Below are 21519 nucleotides of genomic sequence, written 5' to 3'. Positions count from 1 at the left end.
CAGAGGAGAGAGCAGAGGCTGAGGGTCCCTGCAGGAGGGACTTCGGAGCCAGATTTTAAAGTGTTCTTATTTCCAGGGTGCCTGGGTGGCTAAGTCGGTTAAGCGTCTGCCTTCGGCTCAGGTCATGATCCTGGAGTCCTAGGATTGAGTCCTGCATCGGGCTCCTTGCTCAGCAGGAAATCTGCTTCTCCCTTTTCCTCTGCCCCTCCCCCTGCTCATGCTCTCTCTCCCTCTAACAAATAAATAAAATTTTTTAAAAAAGTGCAGAGCCCAGGTACCTGGAGCAGCAGACACTGCATAGAAACCTGAAGGACTAGAAGGCCAGGCTCGGATGGACACTCATCATCCCACGGGCCATGGGGAGCGACTCTAGGACCTCCAGCTGGGTCTTCGGGTTTACCCCCTGCTTGGGGTACAGAGCAGACAAAGTGTGCTATGTGTGGCGAGGCTGCTTTGCTCATGGCTGGATTGCCATCTTCCTGCCTCCCTGGGGCCTCTCTGTGCCAGCCCTCCTCAGCCCCCAACAAGCCCAGAGCCCCCACCACCTCTCTGTTTCACAGTTCACAGTGGGGATGGGGAGTTTCTGAAGCCCTCTGAAAACAGCAGTCAGATAGCAAGTTGATTGAGAATAAAACGGAGCCAGAAGCATGGGTCATGAAATGACTGGCTAGAACCCAAGCCAGCCAAGACATACTCCCCCATTTGGCTCTTGCCTTCGCAGGTATACAAAACACGTGTTTAGAATGGCCGTCTTCCTCAGCCTCTCAGCCTTGCATGAGGCAGGCCCGGCCCCCCACCCGGCCGCCAAGGTGTTTGAGTCAGAGGCATCCAGGCTACAGACTGAGCCACCAAAGCCCTGGGTTCTCTGGGCTCACAGAGCACAAAATCCTCTGTGAGCAGCACGGACGCTGCCTGTTCATATCGCTTATAGAAGAGAAGTTCCCCAGTGCATTTCTTTTGGCTTGTGTTTTCATGAAAATTGGTATTCCTCAAGAAATCTTAGGTAGATTTAATGTGCATTTTCTCAACTCTTAAGATTTTAGGGTTGTGAGGCTGTATGGGGAATGCACAGTCGAAGTCAGTGCAGAGACAATGTACCTAACAGATTTTGAAACTGCATGCAGGCCTGCATGAAACTCCTGTTAACCAGGAGTTACGCTAAAGAGAAAGTAAGGAGCCTTAACTCCTGGCGGTTGGGGGGAGGGGGGTTTGCTCAATTCGGTGAAGCGTCTGCCTTCCACTCAGGTCATGATCCCCAGGTGCTGGGATAGAGTCCCTCATCAGGCTCCCTGCTCAGTGGGAAGTCTGCTTCTCCCTCTTCTGCTCCCTTTGCTTGTGCTCTCTGTCNAAAAAAAAAAAATCTTTCCAAAAAAAAAAAAAAAAAGACACAAAACCATAGGTACCCTACTCGCAAAGCTCCCAAGAGCTGTTCCTTTAAGAAGCCCAACTCCTCAGTGGAAAAAAAAATACTATGTATCACCCCATGGAGATTGCTCACAAATGTTACAAAATGGGGATATGCCCACATCTGAAGCAACAAGCATGAGAGCAGGTTGAACCGGGGCCAGCAAGCGTGTGTGCACGCGCGCGCAGGAAATCGGGAGGAATATAGCAGTGAAAACCGTTCCACACGGAGAATCATTCTTGCGCTGAGAGTCAGACCATGATGCTCAGATCCAATACAGACGGAACTGTTAGATAACTTACCACCCACTGGAGGAGGCATTAAAGAGGGAGGGGGACATGGATGGTACGTGGGCCCAGATAATAGTCTGCTTTCCCCAGCAGACCAGGGCACCCAGCACACGGGAGAAAAGCAGTGATTTCGGGGGTGGGTGCTGACCAAGTGCAGTTGTACCTTCCGAGAAGGGGCTACTCACCCTCCTCCCTCTGATTTTGGGCAGCCACAAGATAGCCAGCAGAAGCAGAAGTTTCCATCCGTACGGACGATTTCTGGCAGCCTCTCACCTTCTGCCTCGGAACTAACGAAGCTACTGCTCTACCGAATGACAATGTACAATGGTCCTTTCGTTTGAGGATGGAAAGGAGGAGCAGAAGAGGGGCATAGTGATCTTGGATGACGCACACACCTGTGACAGGTGGGAGTCCACCTGTGAGGATAAGGAGATAAAGGACCAGAGACAAAGGCTCCTCGGCCTCATAGTTCATGTTAACACTCTGAAAAATGAAAATAAACACACGTCCTCATTGAAAAGACTTACTCTAAGAAATGGAAGGAATTCAGGGGTGCTAGGGGAATATCGATCAGTTAAGCGTCCAACTCTTGATTTCAGCGCAGGTCGTGATCTCAGGGTCATGAGATCTAGCCCAGAGTCCGGCTCCCTGCTGGGCGTGGAGCCTTTTTAAGATTCTTTCTTTCCAGGGCGCCTGGGTGGCTCAGTCAGTGAAGTGTTTACCTTGACTCAGGTCATGATCTCAGGGTCCTGGGATTGAGCCCTCATTGGGCTCCCTGCTCAGAGGGGAGCCTGCTTGTCCCTCTCCCTCTGCCTGCCCCTCCCCCTGCTTGTACGCTCTCTCTCTCTCTCAAATAAATAAAATCTTAAGAAAAGAGAGAGAGGAAAAGAAAGCTCTCTGCCTTCTCCTTTATTTGCCTGAAAGCAGGACATAACTCTGTAAGTGCCCTTCTCTCCTTTGCACCAGGACAGACAGAAGTTAATCACGGGCGACAGTTCTCGGGCCCCTATCATCCGAGATACACACCCAGTGGGTGTGTATGACAAGCATCACTAATGAGCTCTGTGTGACACGTTCTTTTTTTTTTTTTCAAGATTTTATTTATTCATTTGACAGAGACAGAGACAGAGACAGAGACAGAGACAGAGACAGAGACAGAGACAGAGACAGCCAGCAAGAGAGGGAACACAAGCAGGGGGAGTGGGAGAGGAAGAGGCAGGCTCCCAGCAGAGAAGCCTGATGTGGGGCTCGATCCCAGAAAGCCAGGATCATGCCCTGAGCCGAAGGCAGACGCTTAACGACTGAGCCACCCAGGCGCCCCTGTGTGACATGTTCTTATATGTCCGTCCGCCCGCCCACAACTGGCTGCTCCTAAGCTCAAAGCCCTTTCCCTTTGGCCTGTCATGTCGCTAAAAAGTTACGATCCCTTTGCTGTGATGCAGGGTCAGCCCAAGTTCTCAGCACCACCTTGAGCCACTCATCGCCGGGTACGCCCCTGTGTATGTACTCTGCACATGGTAGTAAACATGTTTGCTTGCCTCTTGGGAAAGGAAAAACAATAAAATAAAATATCTCTAACTCTCAGGCTCCAAAGGCTTTTGGAGTGTATGACTTCTCTGCAAAACGCATGCTGGGAGAGCAGGGAAGATGCTTTCAGATGAAAAAAAAAAACACATAGTTGCCAAATTAATAATGCAGTGGAGAAGGCGAATGGCTGTTTCAATGAAGTGGAAGGGGAGCCCGTGGAATACGCGCCGTGCAGGGGTTCTCAGGAGGAAGGGACGGGGAGATGAAGACGGGCGGAAGAGAGGATGAAGGGCAGCCGGTCAGGAGCCGTGATGTGGCAACGTGGGACACACTTGTATGATGTATGTGGCGTTTGATATATTCAATATATAGAGTGAAATTTCAAGTAACGAGAAATAACTGAGAACACGAAACCTCAATATAGCCATCAAAGAGCTGCCTAACGAAGCAATGAGAGCCCAGATGTCGAAATAACAGGACAGTGAGAATGTGGAGAAATGCGTTCCCTCCTCTCCACTCCTACCCTCCCCACAGGAATGTAGGGATTTGGGCCTGTTCTGTTCGTTCAGATGTAGCTGCCACCAAGAACAGCATGTGACAGGGCCCCATGGATGGCTCAGCTCATGGGGCACCCAACTCCTGCTTTCAGCTCAGTCTGGTCTCAGAGTGGTGGGATCGAGCCCGGTATCGGCCTCCATGCTCAGTGCAGATCTTGCTGGAGATTCTCTCTCCCTCTGTCCCTCCCCCTGCTCTCTCCCTCTCTCTTTCTCTCTCTTAAATAAATGAAAGTTTCAAAAAAAATTAAAAAGCATGTGGCATACAGTAGGTGCATAATAAATACTTGTGAGTAAAAGAATCGATGATTTTCTGGGATTATAAATTAATGCACATTGATAGGAATAATTTGGCAATATCTACCTTAAAAATGCTAACGCTTGTTGCCCCCAAAACCTGTGAAGAGAATGGATGATAATGGACACAATTAGACAGGGGCATGAATCCAAATGAAGGTATTCCTACAGAATTGGCTGTAAGAGGAAAATTGCTTAAATAAATAAATAAACCAGTATGCATCCCCGAAAGAGATCTTTTAAATAAATGATGGCACCTCCATGCATCATACTGTTGCATACCCTGAAAATGGGTGATGTTGGGGCTCCTGGGTGGCTCAGTCCACTGAGCATCTGACTCTTGATTTCGGCTCAGCTCGTGATCTCAGGATTGTGGGATCGAGCCCCACATCAGGCTCTGCGCTCAGCAGGGAGTCTGCTTGAGATTCTCTTTCTCTCTCTCTCCCTGTGTCCCACCCCCCACACTCTTTCCCTCTCTCTCTAAAATAAATAAATAAATCTTGAAAAAGAAAATGTTTGACACGGTAGCTAGTGCTGGTAGGATTATCCATGAAGTTTTTTTATAATTTCGGCTAGCCTGCATTTTCTATTACATTTGTCAAGAAACACATTTTATAATTAAACAACTCAGGACAGTTACTGCTCCTTCCCACTTGAGTGTGGCAGAGGTGGGAACATTTGGCCAGAATGCAGTAGTGGACACTCTGTCCTTTTGGTCTGTTCCTTTAAAACACTTTGGAGAAGAAGATGAGGGCAGGAAAATGCAATATCTAGCCAGAAGGAAAAGGAGCCGACTTGCAGAGGGAATGCTTGGGGCCTGCACACATTTCTCCAAACAGAGCTATTGCAGTGTTCTCTTTGTGAGTTAAACCCAGACTCTAGGGAGCATAAGGACACACAGAGGAAAAATACAATTAACCAAAGGACCCAGAAACAAACTGGACAGTTGACCATCGATTTTGCCTTCTCTGCTTGTATTTGTTTAAACCTAAGTGCAAATTACACATCGTTGTAAAGGTAACAAATATTAGCAAGCACGAAGAATCCAGCTAATTAAGCTCGTTATTTTAGTAAAGATAAGTATTTGACCAAGGCAGAGCACATCGTGTCCTCCACACCATGAGCCGCCTGGTTAATATGCCCTGTGCCCAGTCCCCGCTCCCCAGATGTGCGAGCCTCACCTTCCAGAAAGAGAACGGTGCCTGGTCAGCGTTCAGGGTGATGACGATCCAGCGTGGGGCAGAGCTCAGCGGAGAGAAACTCGCCTCAGTCTGGGAGGGAGCCAGCTCAGTCCCCTCCGTCAGGGCCCCGGTAGTAAAACTAAACCCCTGAGAACACCCTATGCAAATTCACCTGGCTGCAAGACTCCGTGAATTCAAGGGCAGCAAGCCTGGACCTCCTCTAGCCTGGGAGTGCACACAGGCTCCTTCCCACCCCGAGAGAAAAGTCAGACCTGTCTCTGCAGAGAGGGGCGTGCATGTCCCAGCAGTTGCCCCAGAGTAAACCTGAAGGGTTCCGTGAAACACAATAATCCCTCTTATCAGCGCGGTTTTGGTTGTGGATAGCCTGCAGGCTGTGAGCAGCTGCTCCCGCAGACAGACCTGCCTACGTCACTTACCTGACCTCATGACATCAGCACAAGAACTAGGGTGGGCACAGGACAGCGAGGTACTCAGAGAAAGCGCACATTCATGTAACTTTATAGTTTATTGTCATAAGTGTTCTGTTATTGCTGTTGTTAGTCTCTGCCTGCGCCTGGTTTAGGAATTCAACTGCATCGTAGCTATGTAGGCATCGATAGGAAAAAAAATGGTCTATGTAGCATGAGCTTACCCTCTTGAACCCGGTGCTCCAGAATCATGAAACCTCGCGTATAGTTGAGATTCTTAAAAGTATCAAAGCTACTGGGGCACCTGGGTGGCTCAGTCGGTGAGGTGTCTGTTTTTGGCTCAGGTCATGATCTCAGGGTCCTGGGATCGAGTCCCTCATCAGCTCCCTGCTCAGAGGGCAGTCTGCTTCTCCCTCTGCCCCTCTGCCCACCCCCCTGTTCGTGAATGCATGCTTTCGCTCTCGAATGAATAAATAAAATCTTTAAAAAAAAAGGATCAAAACTACTGGTATTCATAATCCTGACATAATTTGGAAGGAAAAGAGGGGGAAAAAGTTCTTACCTGAAAAAGTAAGCTTCGGCCCTGTCGTAATGGCCCGGTGTTAGTTTGAGGGGCAGGAAGTCAATGGCCAGAGGCCTCACCATGAACAAGGCCATGGCTAAGGCCACGAAGAGGACGGGCAGCAGCAGGTCGGAGAGGGCGCCCTTCCAGGCCCGGCGCGTGTGGCGGAGCCGCTTGCCGAGGAGGGCCACAGCCTGAGCCAGAGGCCGCGGGCTGCCCCATGCGTGCGGGGTCCCTGCCAGGGCACCACCTGCAGAGACAGGGACATGCAGCCAACCTGAGGCCAGGGGACACCCTGCCCCCTTACACACATACACGCACACTGCCCGGGTTCTGCAGACCCCTCCAGGGGCTTACAGATGGCCCTGGCAGCTCGCAGGGCAGGAACACCCCAGTTCCAACTCCCCGCACTGAGTGGGCACTGCAAATTTATATGCACAGGATGTCTTGTGACCTGATGGGGCAAGGACGGAGTTCTCCTGGGGATCCCTCTCTGATCCTGCTTCCGACGGCAGCCTTGAGCTTGTTTTGTTGGAGAAAATGCAGCGTGCTCCTGAGTATGGGTTCCTACCCAACTGCGGCGGCACTTCTGTCTCCCCAGGCATAGGCCAGAGGGGGTGGAGTGGTGCAAATGGAGCCAGCCCCCTCTGCTGCCTCCCTTCTCCTGCTCCACCTCTCTGTTCTCACAGCCCCATCCTTCCTGAGGATGCCCCAGGTCATATCCAGGTCAGGGTCAGGAGGCATCATCCCCCCAGCCCTGGGGCCTATTTCCCCTGCCCTGTGGGGGCGTCCCTGGTGGAGAGGAGGCCAGCGTGGCCTCCAGGGGCGTGTCTCCAGATCCAAGTGAGCCCCCTTGGCCCACCAGGCTTCAGCCACCGCCCCTCCCCCCCACTAACTCCGAGACCTGCCTCAGCCAGCAGCGCTCAGAATGTGAGGCCTGACAACAGGGCGTGAGCACACGTCGGGGATGTCCTGCTTCCCTTGCCAGGCCCCCTCTGCGAGGGGCCATCTGGGGGCCACACAGAAGTGGCCGCAATAAAGCTGTCCCAGGGCAGGCCAAGCAGCTGGCACAGGCAGCTTGCACGTCCAGCGTGAGGAGGACAAAACAGAAGGAAAACGAGAGGCAGACCCCAGGTCTACAGCCCCGAACCCTGTCCAAAGGGGGGACACAGCCATGCCCATGCTTGTCCCAGCAATCCCTCCCAAAGCATTCCAGAGCACCCAACATCAAGGACTTGTGCGAGAAAGGGAGCCTTCTCAGTGGCCAGGTACGCTAAATTGCTTGCACTGCTTACAAATGCCAAATGGGAATATAGTTAATAAAGCACAGCAAATACGCTTAAAATCCCCCGAAGAAATCATGTTGAAAGAAACGACCATTTTGAAAGATAAATTATTTATAATAGCAGTGAGCACAGAGCCGGAGAGGAGCAGCTGGGGATAAAAACGCATGCGCGGAGTAACTCCTTCCTTTGTCACATACGCATGGAGTGAGTCGATGTCTTGGGCAGGGACTGGGCTATTCCTGCTTTGTCCTCAAAAAAGACATCACATAGGGGTTAAGAGAAAAATGTAAAGAAATGACCCAACACAATGTAATAGAGTGTTAGGATTAGTGTGGGCAGAGCCGAAAGGGCTGGTATCAAGGAAGCTTAGGGCAAATGAGGACGTGGGGACGTGGGGACGCGTTGGCAGAGTCACTGAGATCTGTACGAAGTCAGTGTAGTCTCCCTCCTGAGTAGAGTAAGGCCCAGGTCCTGCCTCCTCCGTCCTCCCTGTGAGTCTCCCTTTTTTTCTTTTTTTAAAGATTTTATTTATGTATTTGATAAAGAAAGAGAGAGACAAAGGGAGCATGAGCGGAGAGAGGGAGCAGACTCCCCGCTGAGCAGGGAGCCCAATGCAGGGCTCAGTCCCAGGACCCTGAGATCATGACCTGAGCTGAATGCTGATGCTTAACTGACTGAGCCACCCAGGTGCCCCTTTACCTTCACAGAGAACCCATCATTTCTGACGCTTCTGGTCACCAAACGTGGGGCTTTTCCGCACACATCAAGCGATTCTCCATGACACCAGCTGGGTGTCCCACAGTCCAAGTCGCTTTGGACACCATCTCCCTGGACAGTGTGCGACCCCTCACGTAAAGGTTCAGTCACACGGGACTGCCCCTCAAGCCCAGCTTGTCACCTGTGCCTTCTGAGCGACTGTCGATCAGAGTCTCCCACGACCCATGCCTTGGGTTTGACTAATGTGCCAGAGTGTTCGCAGAACTCAGGGAAACAGATCCTTATGTTTGCCAGCTTACGAAGGGATAGGATAGAAGACACAGATGAGCGGCCAGATGGAGGAGACGTGTAGGGCGAGGTACGCGGGAAGGGACTCGGGGCATCCAGCACTCTCCAGGACCTGCCGGGAGCTCTCTGGAAGCCCCTGTTTTTGGGATCTCATGGAGGCTTCATCACACAGACATGCTCCACCCTGAACTCCTCCCTGGAGGAGGGGGACAGGGCTGAAAATACCATGCTTCTAACGTGGGTGGTCCTTCTGGTGAGCGGCCCCATCGAGGCGCTATCCAGGAGCCCACCCAGCGTCACCCCACTGGAACAGAGGATGCTCCTAGTCCTCTTCCCTTCTCTGGCTCAGAAGCATGCCTCGCTCTGTTTAGGGTCAAGAGAAATTGAAAGGTCACCAGCAGGTGTGATGGCTTATGACCCCACTATGCCACCGGTCACCGTCTACCAAGAGCCACACCCCACGAAGTCTCCTATAAGAAGCATCTTCTGACATCCCCATCCTGCTGCCCACACTCACCTCCTGCCACAGCATGCACCTGCTCAAACATGTCTACACCAGGCGGTGCTTATAGACACTACTTATACCAGGGAAGGTTTAGTCTACGCAGTCAGGTGCATAGAAAACAGAAGCAGAACCTGGCTTTCTGGGTGTTGGAGCCTACTTTGTAAATTTGCCTGCTGATGGAAGAGTGGGAGGACACTCAGATAATGGCCATTTATTTGCCCACTGGCTTTGCTCAGAAAGGACCAGTCACGACAGTCACCAGGGGATGATGAAGATTCCCATCTTTCAGTCTACATAGACCTGGATCAAAATCCAAACTCAGCTACCAATGTTGGTGCAACTTGTGGAAAATTCCCAACCTCTTTGAATGTCAGTTCCCTCAGCTGTAAGATAGAGACTTATATTTTCTCTCTAGGTAATGAGGATTCTTTTTTTTTTTTTTTTAAGATTTTATTTATTTAGTTGACAGAGACAGCCAGCGAGAGAGGGTACACAAGCAGGAGGAGTGGGAGAGGAAGAAGCAGGCTCATAGCGGAGGAGCCTGACGTGGGGCTCGATCCCATAACACCGGGATCACGCCCTGAGCCGAAGGCAGACGCCCAACCGCTGTGCCACCCAGGCGCCCCGGTAATGAGGATTCTTACTACCACCCTTGTGAAACTATCAGAACAGGTATAATGTTGACCTCCAGCCATCGTAAATGCTCACCAGACAGGCTCAATAAGTCTGTGGGGAAAGACGTTTCTCATTATTAAGAAAAATAAATTCTCCCCACCTTCCCATATGTTCACTGAACATAAATGAGAAAAATAAAGGACTGAGATAGTTTATGGTCATGAAGGGACCACCAATCAAATATTTATGGCTAAACTCATAAAAGTATTCACATGAATAATTTACCAGACAAAATTAAAATGCTGGACCAAATTGTTATGAATTGTCTTATTTGACTTATGAGTGTAATTCTATTTAAAGAATCCAGTGATATCCGTAATTAGGCATTCGCATTTACCCCGACCATCAAATTCCTTAGGAAAAATGTCCAAAGATTTCTTGCTTTTTTTTTGGGGGGGGGGTCTGGTGGCTTCAATTGTTTAAACATTAATACCTTGTGGGGAATACCTTAAAATATCAAGGACTCAGCATGCGTCCCAGAATATTATCCTCACATTACTGGATTCCTCCAAATGTTCTCGAAGCTTTTAAAACAAAGTGTCACAAACGTAATGCCTTCAAGTCAATTTTTTAAAAAACGAATACCCCAAACAAGAAGTGGGCAAATAGCATGGATATGCAGTTCAGTAAAAATCTACCGGAGAGCCCATCTATACTAGAAAATAAGGCAACGATGAAATTTTCAGATCATCAATACAGTAAAGATTAAAAATACCATTAATACCTATTATTACTGTGTGTTTAAAGAAATGGGCTTTCTTACTACGTGCTAGCAGGAGAACAGATGAATGTGGTCTTTCTGTGGGAAACAAATATGAACCATCTTTGATCAGTGACGCCCAATCCAACAGTTGTATTTTTAAAACATGGGGCACCTGGGCGGCTCCGTTGATCAAGCATCCGAATCTTGGTTTCGGCTCAGGTCGTGACCTCAGGGTCCTGGGATCGAGCCCTGCATGGGGCTCTGCACTAAGCGTGCAGCCGGCTTGAGATCCTCTCTCTCCCTCTTCCTCTGCCCCCTCCCCCCACCCCACCCCAGCCCGGGCTCACCTGCATGTATGCACACACATGCTCTTTTTCTCTCTCTCAAATAATAAATAAAGCTTTAAAAAAATAAAGATGGAAATTCATCAGATATATCAAATAAGGTGGTTTATTACATCCTACAGAATATAGTAGGAAGACGTCGGAAACCAATGTCTGGGGACTGAGCAAGCAGTTTACTAACACTACTCTAGGCACGGTAGATGGTGCATGGTATTAACCTACTTCAGGGAACAGTACAGATGAGGGCTCGCTGATGGGGGGGGATGTGATGTTTATTACACAGAGAAAGTGAATAAAAAACTTAAGATAGGCTTATATCATCTTTTGAAAAAAAATGTCTATACACAAATATGGCTTAATAAAATGGGGGTGTGGACAGAAGAGTATAACACAAAATATTCATAGCATGTATTAGCCAAAAAAAGAGGTAGGATTAAAGCATTAAATATGGAATTATAGGAAAATATTCATGATATGCCAAATGAAAAACTGTTATAAAATAACACATAGAGTGAATAGAACTTACTAAATTTACTAATATTAAGCTGTAAACGTTAGTATTTTGGTAAATGTACTTTCAGTGAAAAGTTCTTTTAAAAAAAAAAGATTGATTGATTTATTTGAGAGCGAGAGTGGGTGCATTCACACAAGTGAGGAGAGGTGCAGAGGGAGGGGAAAGAACCTCAAGTGGGCTTCACAGCCAGCATAGAGCCCCACCAGGGACTCAATCCCACAACCCTGAGATCATGACCTGAGCAGAAACCGAGAGTCAGACACTCAACAGACTGAGCTACCCAGGCGCCCCATAGTGGAAAGTTCTTTTATGAGATGCTTTTGATACTCTATATACTGTTTGACAAAGTGTGCTTTTGTTTAATTCAAAAAGTTAAAGTAGTGTATGCATTTCAACCTTAAAAATTTATAATTTATATTTCTTTGTGGGCTGAGAACATGGCTACTTTAATTTTCTTCACCATTTTCTGGGTTTTTTGAACAATAACTATTTACACATTTTGTAGTCAATAATTCTTTTGCAAAGGCTGTACATGTATCCAGGAAATGAAGCACAGTTGCATGAAATAGAAACTGTATCATTTTCTGGGGTGCCTGGGTGGCTCAGTCGGTTAAGTGGTTAAGTGTCTGCCTTCAACTCACCTCATGATCTCAGGTCCTGGGGTCGAGCCCCACGTGGGGCTCCCTGGGAGCCTGCTTCTCCCTCTGCCTCTGCCCTTCCCCCTACTCCCTATCTCTCTCAAATAAATAAACAAAATCTGAAAAAAAATTATCATTTTCTGTTTACTGAGTTACATAATTTTGGAGATGAAACAGCTCTTAAAAATCATACAATTGAAAAAATAGTAACAATATAATTGAAACCTTTCATTTATTTATCAATACACCCAGTGCAGAAGGGTTTCTGAACAAAGTTAAATTTGGAGACTAAAACACAATGAGTATTTACTATGTGGAAAGTCTATCCTGGGTCCTTAGGTTATCTCTTTGAATAGCATTCTTGAAGGCTCTTAATCTCATTAAAGACTCCAACATGTCACAAAACATGTCAATTTAACCTGAGCAACACGGCATAACATACATAACAGTGGGTGGGAAGTGTCTCCAAGGAAACCGCCAGCGCCAGGAATTCCCAAAGTAAACATGTGTTTGCTGACAGGTAGGGAGGGTAACCAGGGTTGGGGGATGCTCCAAGAATAGAAAGAATCTTACCCACACAGAGATTCTGAGACAGAAATATGGTAAGCTGATTAAGGACAGGATATTAGACATATTTTCTACAGATGCCAGTCATGATCTGGGATTTCCACATCATTAGCAGACAGAAAAGACTGAAATCATTTCATCTCTTCTCACCAACCCAGCGAGATAGAATCGGGTGAGATTTCTGGAAAGCCTAACAGTACAGTTCCTTGGGAATAGGTTTTAATTACAGGCACATGACACATTGTGCGTTCAGTTCCAGACCCCCACAATACAGTGAATATTGAAATAAAGTGAGTCAAATATTTTTTCTCGTTTTCCAGTGCATACAAAGATATATTTACACTATTATGTGTGCGGTAGCAATTGGTCTAAAAAAAATACACTTCCCTTAATTTAGAAGTATTTTATGGCTGAAAATATGTTAACTGTCCTCTGAGCTTTCAGACCATCATAACATTTTTGTTGGTGGAGGGTCGTATCTCGATGTTGTTGGATGCTGGCTGATCAGGGTGGTGCTGGCTGAAGGTGACGATGGCCACGGCATTTCTTAAAATAAGACAACAATGACATAAGAAGTAGGAAGATTGGTAGGAGAAGAAAGAGAAAAAGGAAGGGGGGGTAACCAGAAGGGGTAATGAAGCATGAGAGACTATGGACTCGGGGAAACAAACTGAGGGTTTCAGAGGGGAGGGGGGTGGGGGAATGGGATAGCCCCATGATGGGTAGTAAGGAGGGCATGTATTGCATGGTGCGCTGAGTGTTATATGCAACTAATGAATCATCGAACTTTACATCAAAAGCCAGGGATGTACTGTATGGTGACTAACATAACATAATAAAAAAAATTATAAAAAAATAAAATAAATAAAATAATAAAATAAGACAAAAATGAACGTTGCTCCATTGATTGACTCTTCCTCTCTCGAATGTTTTCTCAGTAGCATGCGATGCTGTCAGATAGCATTTTACCCACAGGAGAAATTCTTTCCAGATTGAAGTCAGTTATCTCAAACCTTGCCGCTGCTTTATCAACTTGGTGCATGAGAGATCCTAACTCCTTTGTTGTCATTTCAAAGTTTTCACAGCGTCTTCACCAGGAGTGGATTCCACCTCAAGAAACACTTTCTTTGCTCATCCCTCAGAAGGAAGTCCTCATCTGTTCACGTTCGATCACGAGATGTAGAAAATCAGCCCTGTCTTCCAGCTCCCCTTCTGATTCTAGGTCTCTTGTCATTTCCACACACCTGCTGTGACTTCCCCCATTGACATCATGAACCCCTCATCCATGAGGGCTGGAGTCAACTTCTGCCAAACTCCAGCTCGTGCTGATATTTTGACGTCTTCCCATGAGTCCCAAATGTTCCTAATGGCATCTAGAATGGTGAAAACTTTCCAGAAGGTTTTCAATTGCTTTGGACAGATCCATCAGAGGGATCACTATCTATGACAACTACAGCTTTGTGAAATGTATTCTCTAAATAACAGAACGTGAATGCCAAAATTACTCCCTATTTCATGGGCTGCAGAATGGATGTGGCGTTAGCAGGCATGAAAATAGCATTGATCTTGCTGAATATCTCCATCAGGGCTCTCGGGTGACCAGGAGCGTTGTCTATGAGCGTTCAGTCATATTTGGAAAGGAGTATTTTCTTTCTGAGCAAAAGATCTCAACAGTGGGCTTAAAATATCCAGTAAACCATGTTGTAAACACATGCGCCATCATCCAAGCTCTGCTGTTTTATTTCTAGAGCACAGGCAGGGTGGATTTAACATAATCCTTGAGGGCCCTGGGATTTTCGGAATGATCAATGAACATAGCTTCACCTTCAAGTCACCAGCTGCATTAGCCCCTGACAGGAGTCAGCCAGACACTGACTTCTCCTCTCCAGCTATGAAAATCCTAGACGGCATCCACTTCCAATAGAAGGCTGTTCCATCTACACTGAAGTCTGTTGTGGGGTGTAGCCACTGTCATGACTTCCCTCCGCCAGATCTGGATGACTTGTGGCAGCTTCTCCACCAGCCCCTGCTGCTCCCCCGTGAGATGCTTCTTTCCTTAAACCTCAGGAACCAACTTCTGCTAACCTTAGCCTTTTTTGTCTTCAGCATTCCCACCTCTCAGCCTTCGTAGAATTGAAGAGAGTCAGGGTCTTGCTCTGGACTGGAGTAACACTGAATTTCCTTCAGAAACTTCTTTGCGTTCACAGCTTGGCTCGCTGAACAATAGGGTTAGCCTTTGGACTACCCCGGCTTTCCACACGCCTTCCTCACTAAACTTAATCATTTCTCGCTTCTGACTTAAAGCGAGAGATGTGTGACTCTTCCTGTCACCTAAAGACTTGGAGGCCCTTGGAGGGATATTAAGTGACCTGATTTCAATTTTGTTGTGTCTTGTGGAATTGGGAGGCCCGAGGAGAGGGAGAGGGATAGGGGACATGCTGTCCAGTGGAGCATTTGCTAATTAAGTTCATCCTTATATAAGGGCACGGGTCATGGTGCCCCGAGACAATTGTAATAGTCACACCCAAGATCACTGATCACAGATCACCCTAAGAAATACCCTAACAATGAAAAAGTTTGACATATTGAAATACTCTGAGAATTACCAAAATGTGACACAGAGACCCGAAGTGGACAAAGGCCCTTGGAAAAATGGTGCCCACAGATGCACATGACACAAACCTTCCATTTGTTTAAAGAATAAAAAAGCCGAGTTTGCAGACCACAATAAAGTGAAGCGTGCCTGTGAATGGGTAGAGCCCTCAGATGGGTATTAAACCTGAAAAAGTCTCTGGGGAGACCACCACCGAGCACCAATCCCCGCAAGGTCCCAGCCCTGCCTCACTGTGAAGACCCCTCACACCTCAGACAGGTCATGGTCTCTTGGTTTCTCATCTATAAAACAAAGGCTTTGACAGGGTCATCCTCAATCCTTGTCCTGGTGAAAACACATGTTGTGTGACATTTATACGAATCATGACTAATCTGTCTCATTTATACCATTTGTGGAAGAAAACCAGCAAAATTAAATGTCCTCTTGTTAAGAGAGGAAAGAGAGGGGACAGAAGGGGAGGGAAGAGGAGGGAAAAAGGAGGGGAGGGGAGGAAAAGAGGAAGCAGAAAAAAGAACAAAAAGGAAAATGTTTTGTGACACTTGTATGCTTATTAATATGACACGAAACACAAAATGCAATTATGTCTTAAATATTAAACATGGTAACACAAAACACACACAAATTTTAAAACCAAGCTAGGTTACTGCAATCTTGGTTAATTTTTTTTTTTTAAAGATTTTATTTATTTATTTGACAGAGATAGAGACAGCCAGTGAGAGAGGGAACACAAGCAGGGGGAGTGGGAGAGGAAGAAGCAGGCTCACAGCAGAGGAGCCTGATGTGAGGCTCGATCCCAGAACGCTGGGATCACGCCCTGAGCCGAAGGCAGACGCTTAACCGCTGTGCCACCCAGGCGCCCCTGTTAATTTTTTTTTTAAGTAAGCTCCATGCCCAGCACGGAGCCCAACGTGGGGCTCAAACTCATAACCCTGAGAGCCGGACCTAAGCTGGATAGGATTTCCCTTCGGAACAGGACTGCGTGTCCCCCCAGCCACATCTTTGGAGCACGGTACAGGTTGCCAAAACTCCCCAGATGTGATTCCGCCCCCCCTGAGAAGACCGTCAGGGAAGTGGAGGGACGGCCCCTGCTTTGCTGCCAGCTACTTACGCTGGGGGCAGGTCACCAAAACACTGAGTTTGGGATTGTTTCTTTTCAAGGCACCAAAAGCAGGTCCTCCTGAAGCCCCTAAATGGCCCCAAGGTAGGATTTTCAAACCTGAAAAGAGAAACTCCCTCTGAAGTTCTACTGGACAGCAGGAAAATGGAAGGAGGGCGAGGAAACAGGGGGCATTCCAGCCCCAGCCCTGTTCTCCGGCTCTGTCCCCAGCAAGGAAGTTGTATTACGTGCACACAGAGGCCCAATAATAAAACTGAGGCCTGAAGACGGGACCAACGCAGGCAGTTTTGACCCATTTGAGACAAGGAGACAACAGATCTGTGAGGCATCGCCAGGGTAAAGCAAGCAAGAGTTTGGGGGCTTTAAGGAGTTCTGAGCAGAATGGAAGCCGAGGTGCTAGATTAGGAAAAAACAGCATGTTTGTTTCTACAGCTTTCTCAGCTTCGAAGTCCCAGTCTTGGGTGATGAGGATGTCCTCCCACCTCCCCTTTCACGGAAGATATTTATTTCCTACTTTCTGGGGTGGGGAGGAGGACAAGAGGGTCTGAGTGTCCCTGTGGCACAGGCTGTCCCCTAAGCAACTGCTATTTAAAACATCCAGTATGTCTGGGTGCCTGGGTGGCTCAGTTGGTTAAGCATCTGCCTTTGGCTCAGGTCATGATGCTAGGGTCCTGGGTTCGAGACCCACATTGGGCTCCCTGCTCAGCAGGGAGTCTGTTTGTCCCTCTCCCTCTGCTCCTCCTCCTGCTCCTGCTCTCTCTCTCTCTCTCTCTCAAATAAATAAAATCTTTAAAAAAAAAAAATTCAATATCCAAAGTGGCCCAATTTGGGAGGCCTGCCCTTGACCCCGACAACAGAGGTGCTAATAAAGGTTGCCCAGAGCAACTCCTACCTTGACTGGCCCAGTGTCTCCACCAGTACGCTGGAGGCGAGGACCACACGTGAGATGAGGGAAGCACCTTCTTTGTCAAATATTCCACAAGAAGGTGAGATTTCAATTCCGGGGGTGAGGCTGGGAAGTCTCCCCTGCCAGCCTCAGGGGCTTTCTCGGGCAGCTCTGATCAGCAAGACTCACGGCCTCTCCCCTGCATCCCTGACTCCTCACAGCCCCTGACAGAAGCCGCTGCTTCCTGGCACCTGCCACCAGCGTTTATGCTGCCCAAGTGTATTTTAATTCGGTTTTATTTCGGCAGACTGTTTTTTGCAAAGCACCCTGCCTGGGCCGGGTGATTTCAGCTCTGCTGAAATTCTCTCTGCTGATTTCAGCTAACATGGAAAATACACCTTCCTTGGCATGTGTAAGGCAGCAGGCACGTTTCCTCCCCATCTTGCTGGCAGGGAAGCCGGTTTTTGAAGTGTGGGAAAGGTGGGCGAAGCAGAAAAGACAACACTCCCCGTGGAACACCGCTGTTCAGCCTACGAGACACAGGCAGAATCTGGAACAGCACTTTGAAGAGGCAGAGAATTATGCGCTCCCCGCATGGAAGAGGCTGTTCGAGGATTGTCTCGAAAAGCAACCAAGAGCCTGCCGACCCTTCAGATTAATCACTGCCAAATTGCTTTCCGTCATCACAAGAAGTAGCAATTAGAAATGAAACACGCAGGATTACACTGTGGGAGGGAAAGGAGAGGATTTTAGGTAAAGTGGTACTGACGAACCAGAGCTGAGAACTTCATTGCAACCTCTGACCTCACGGGGGGGGGGGGGAANGGGGGGGGGGGTAAGGCTTCAGGACTGAAGGAGGAAGGGAGGGAGGGAGGGCAGGAGACAAGAAAGCCATGGCAAAGCCTTACAAAGAGAAAACAACCATATCCCAGATTCACTCTGTATCAGAAGGACCTGTGACCATTCACCGAACTTTGAGCTTGACAAGACTCTAACCGGGTGTTTCTCATAGCAGTGGCCACAGCCCACCTGAATCAAAGGACAGTGGGGTGCTTGTTAAAACCTGTAGATGTCTAAGTCTCACAACTAAAATTTATGGAAGTTGGGCCTAAGATTCTGCCATTTCAATAAGCATCTAAGTTTTCCTTTTTTTTTTAGATGACCGCCATGACAGGTGCAAAGTGATGACTCCCTGTGGTTTGGATCTCCATCTCCCTGAAGACCAGTGATGTTGAGCATCTTTCATGCACCTGTTATCCATCTGTATGGTGCTTTTTGGAAAAAATGTCTGTTCAAGTGCTTCGCCCGTTTTTTAATCAGGTTAACTTGTCTTTTTGTTATTGAGTTATAGGAGTTCCTGATACACTTCAGAAATTAACCCCGTATTGAATATATGGTTTGCAAATACTTTTTCCCAGTCAGTGGATTTCCTTTTCATCCTACCAAATCCTTTGCTGTGTAGAAGCTTTTGTCAGGAATGAGGAGAAACGGAACCCCTCGTGCACTGTTGGTGGGAATGCAAACTGGTGTAGCCCCTGTGGACAAGAGTGCGGAGGGTCCTCAACATCTCAAAAACAGAACTACCTGGGGCAGCTGAGTGGCTCAGTGGGTTAAGCATCTGCCTTCTGCTCAGGTCATGATCCCAGGGTCCTGGGATTGAGCCCCGCGTCAGGCTCCCTGCTCATCAGGGAGTCTGCTTCTTCCCCACCCTCTGCCTCTATCCCCTACTCATGTTCTCGTTCCCACTCTCACAAATAAATAAATAAAATTTTTAGGAGAGAGAGAGAGAGAACCTGCTACTCAGCCTGCAAACAAAGGTAGCTAGAGTGCAAGATCCTGGCAGAAAATGGACACCAAAGAAATCAGCCATAGGAATACAGAGGAAAGGCCACTAACTGCTCAGCAAACTGCTCGGCACAGCTGAGACAAGGGGATTCATGATCCAAGCCCACATGGGACCAGCTGTCACACCAGGTCAGGTCGCAGCATAAACACAGAGGTGGTCACCAAGCTGTCGGGGCTCGCAGTCTACTAGCCAGACCCCTCCAGTGTGTGTGAGTCCAGCAAGGAAATGTCCTGCCCAGTCGTGATGGACTGTCGGGCTGCCATTTCAAAGCACCAAGACCTGGCCACTTAAACTGCAGACATTTACATCTCAGTCGGGAGGCCAGAAGTCCAAGATCAAGGTGCCTGCCTGCAGGGTTGGCTTCCTCTGAGGCCTGCCCCTTGGCTGGCGGACAGTCCCCCCAGGGTCTTCCCACTGTGGGACCCAGCTCTGCTATCTCTGTACCCAGTCTCCCTTTCTTATAAGGACACCAGTCAGACTGGTCACTTAAATGACCTCATTTTACCCCAATTACCCTTCTAAGATCCTATATCTCCAAATACAGTCACGTGCTGAGGTACTGGGGGTTCCACATACAAATTTTGGGGTGGGACACAGTTCAGTCCACAATACCAGTGCACCACTGGGAACCAGGAGAAAGAGAACAGACCCAGAATTTGTGATTCTAAATAGAATTCTCCTTCGGCTATCACACCAAAGTGACAGGTACCAAGGGATACTGTCTGGACCCACAGTATCACCTGAGAGCCTGCAAGAAATGCAAGTTCTCAGGCCCCAACCGAGAGCCACTGAATCAGAAAATTGGGGGGTGAGGCTCCGTAATCTGTGTGCTAACAAATTCTGTACGTCATCATTATGATTTGAGATCACTACATCTTTCGGGATGTCAAGGAGTTAATCCTTGCCTCTTTCAAACAGTATGAGAAACACTAGTTGGGGGGCTTGGAAAAGACTGAGGAAAAGGGACAGACTCAAAGAGACGGCAGGAGCAGGTGCTGTGTCTGGGTGGGAATTTCTTTCGTGTTGGACCCACCAGGGTTCAGGCAAATCAGGCAAATTCTCTACAGCTCGGTGTCTACATCCAAATAACAGCGGCAGGAAAGCCTGTTTCCAAACTGACCAGGAGGATTAAGTGAGAAAATGCACAGAGAGTGCCGATCATAGCGTCCAACGAGCTGCAGGCAGCTAATCGATGGCCCCATGCTCCAAGGAGTGACTGCCACAGCCCGCATGGCATGCCCAAGAACGAACATGCTGTTCAAGGCGTTGGTCTTCATAACTCATTTCTATGGCGCTACTAGGGTCCCTACGTTTAACAAATATACATTTTCTATTTTATTTGGCTTTCATCAATCTCTCAGAGAAGCCAGAAGTGAGTTATTTGAGAGCTAGCCCTTTAGAAGACTGTTTCTGAAGACATACGGCGAGCGAGGAGGGCAGGGGTGCCCACTGGCAGGGGCAGCCTGGAGCAGGAATCATTCCAAAAAATAATTTCTGAGAACACCAATAGGAGGAGAAAGGTTTTTGTAAGTGATTATTCTAGAAACTTCCTCTCTCTAGTGTGGATCGTGTCGTGTTGTGTCCCCATCGCGAAAAATGACGAAAGCACTTTACCCAGAAGACATTAATACACACTCTTTCCAAAATCCTGATAGAGCTTTTTGATGAAGTCCTATCTGCTAAATAATAGAAATTCACTTAGGTAGAAGTCTCCTGTTGAACTGCATGGGAAGATTTGCAGAATACAATAAAATTGGCAAACGCAGGCAATCTCACACCAAATTTGTTTTAATGCATCCTGGTCTCATGTCTTTTTTAGTAATGAAACACTTAAATAGATTTTTTTAATGATGTATTTTCCAGTTCCATAATTTGTAATTTGCATGATAAATTGCATTTTTAGATCATATTTTATAATGGTAATAGAAAATACTATAATGTTTCTTCCCTCGGGGTTCTTTTTTAAATTTCAAATTTTTCATATAACATTAGCTTTTTTGGCACATGTATTATTTCTAACATATTTGCATGGATTTTCATAATGTTCCCCAAATTCAGAACATGAAATTATCATTTTTTTCAAACCAGGTGCATAACCATAATGAAGAGGATGTATGTAGGTAACACATTTCTAATGTAAATTACCCTGAGTTCTCAATGATGACAAAATGTTTATGAGAACATAATCATATTTTCTTTAAATTCGCTCTTACATAAGAAAGTCATTGACTAATGTACCTTAAAATAAATGAATGCTCAGAAGTAAAACCCTTTAGGTAAAATGCTAATAATAAAAAGAGAAAATAACGTGTATGCCCAGTTGAAGAAAAATTTGTATATACACAGTGAAAGAGAGACAAATTATGATATGTACAGTAGAATATGACTATGAAGAAATGACACGGCAATATCATAAATGGATAACAAAGAAAAACCACAGACTCCCGTACATACACGATGATGCCATTTACATGACATCCAACAAAATGCACAATTACTGGAAGGTGAGAGCAACACCTTTTGGGGGGGTCTGACTTGGAGAGGGCAGAGCAGCCCGGCCAGGCGAATGTTCTCC

The 21519-nt window shown here is 47.3% G+C and overlaps 1 protein-coding gene across 3 annotated transcripts in view; it reads right to left on the bottom strand.

Annotated features, from left to right (window-relative positions):
• Nucleotides 1-21519, bottom strand: part of ABCA13 (ATP binding cassette subfamily A member 13) — a 384829-nt gene that overhangs the window by 150505 nt on the left and 212805 nt on the right. For all 3 annotated transcript variants that reach the window (XM_034665342.1, XM_034665320.1, XM_034665331.1), the window contains one exon: nucleotides 6245-6494. In XM_034665342.1, coding sequence (XP_034521233.1) covers nucleotides 6245-6494 — 250 coding nt within the window. The remainder of the gene's footprint in view (nucleotides 1-6244; nucleotides 6495-21519) is intronic.

This window comes from Ailuropoda melanoleuca, chromosome 1, assembly GCF_002007445.2.
Source record: "Ailuropoda melanoleuca isolate Jingjing chromosome 1, ASM200744v2, whole genome shotgun sequence".
NCBI classification, from domain to species: domain Eukaryota; kingdom Metazoa; phylum Chordata; class Mammalia; order Carnivora; family Ursidae; genus Ailuropoda; species Ailuropoda melanoleuca.
The sequence above is the reverse complement of the archived record's forward strand: the minus strand, read 5'-3'. Positions and strand labels throughout refer to the sequence as shown.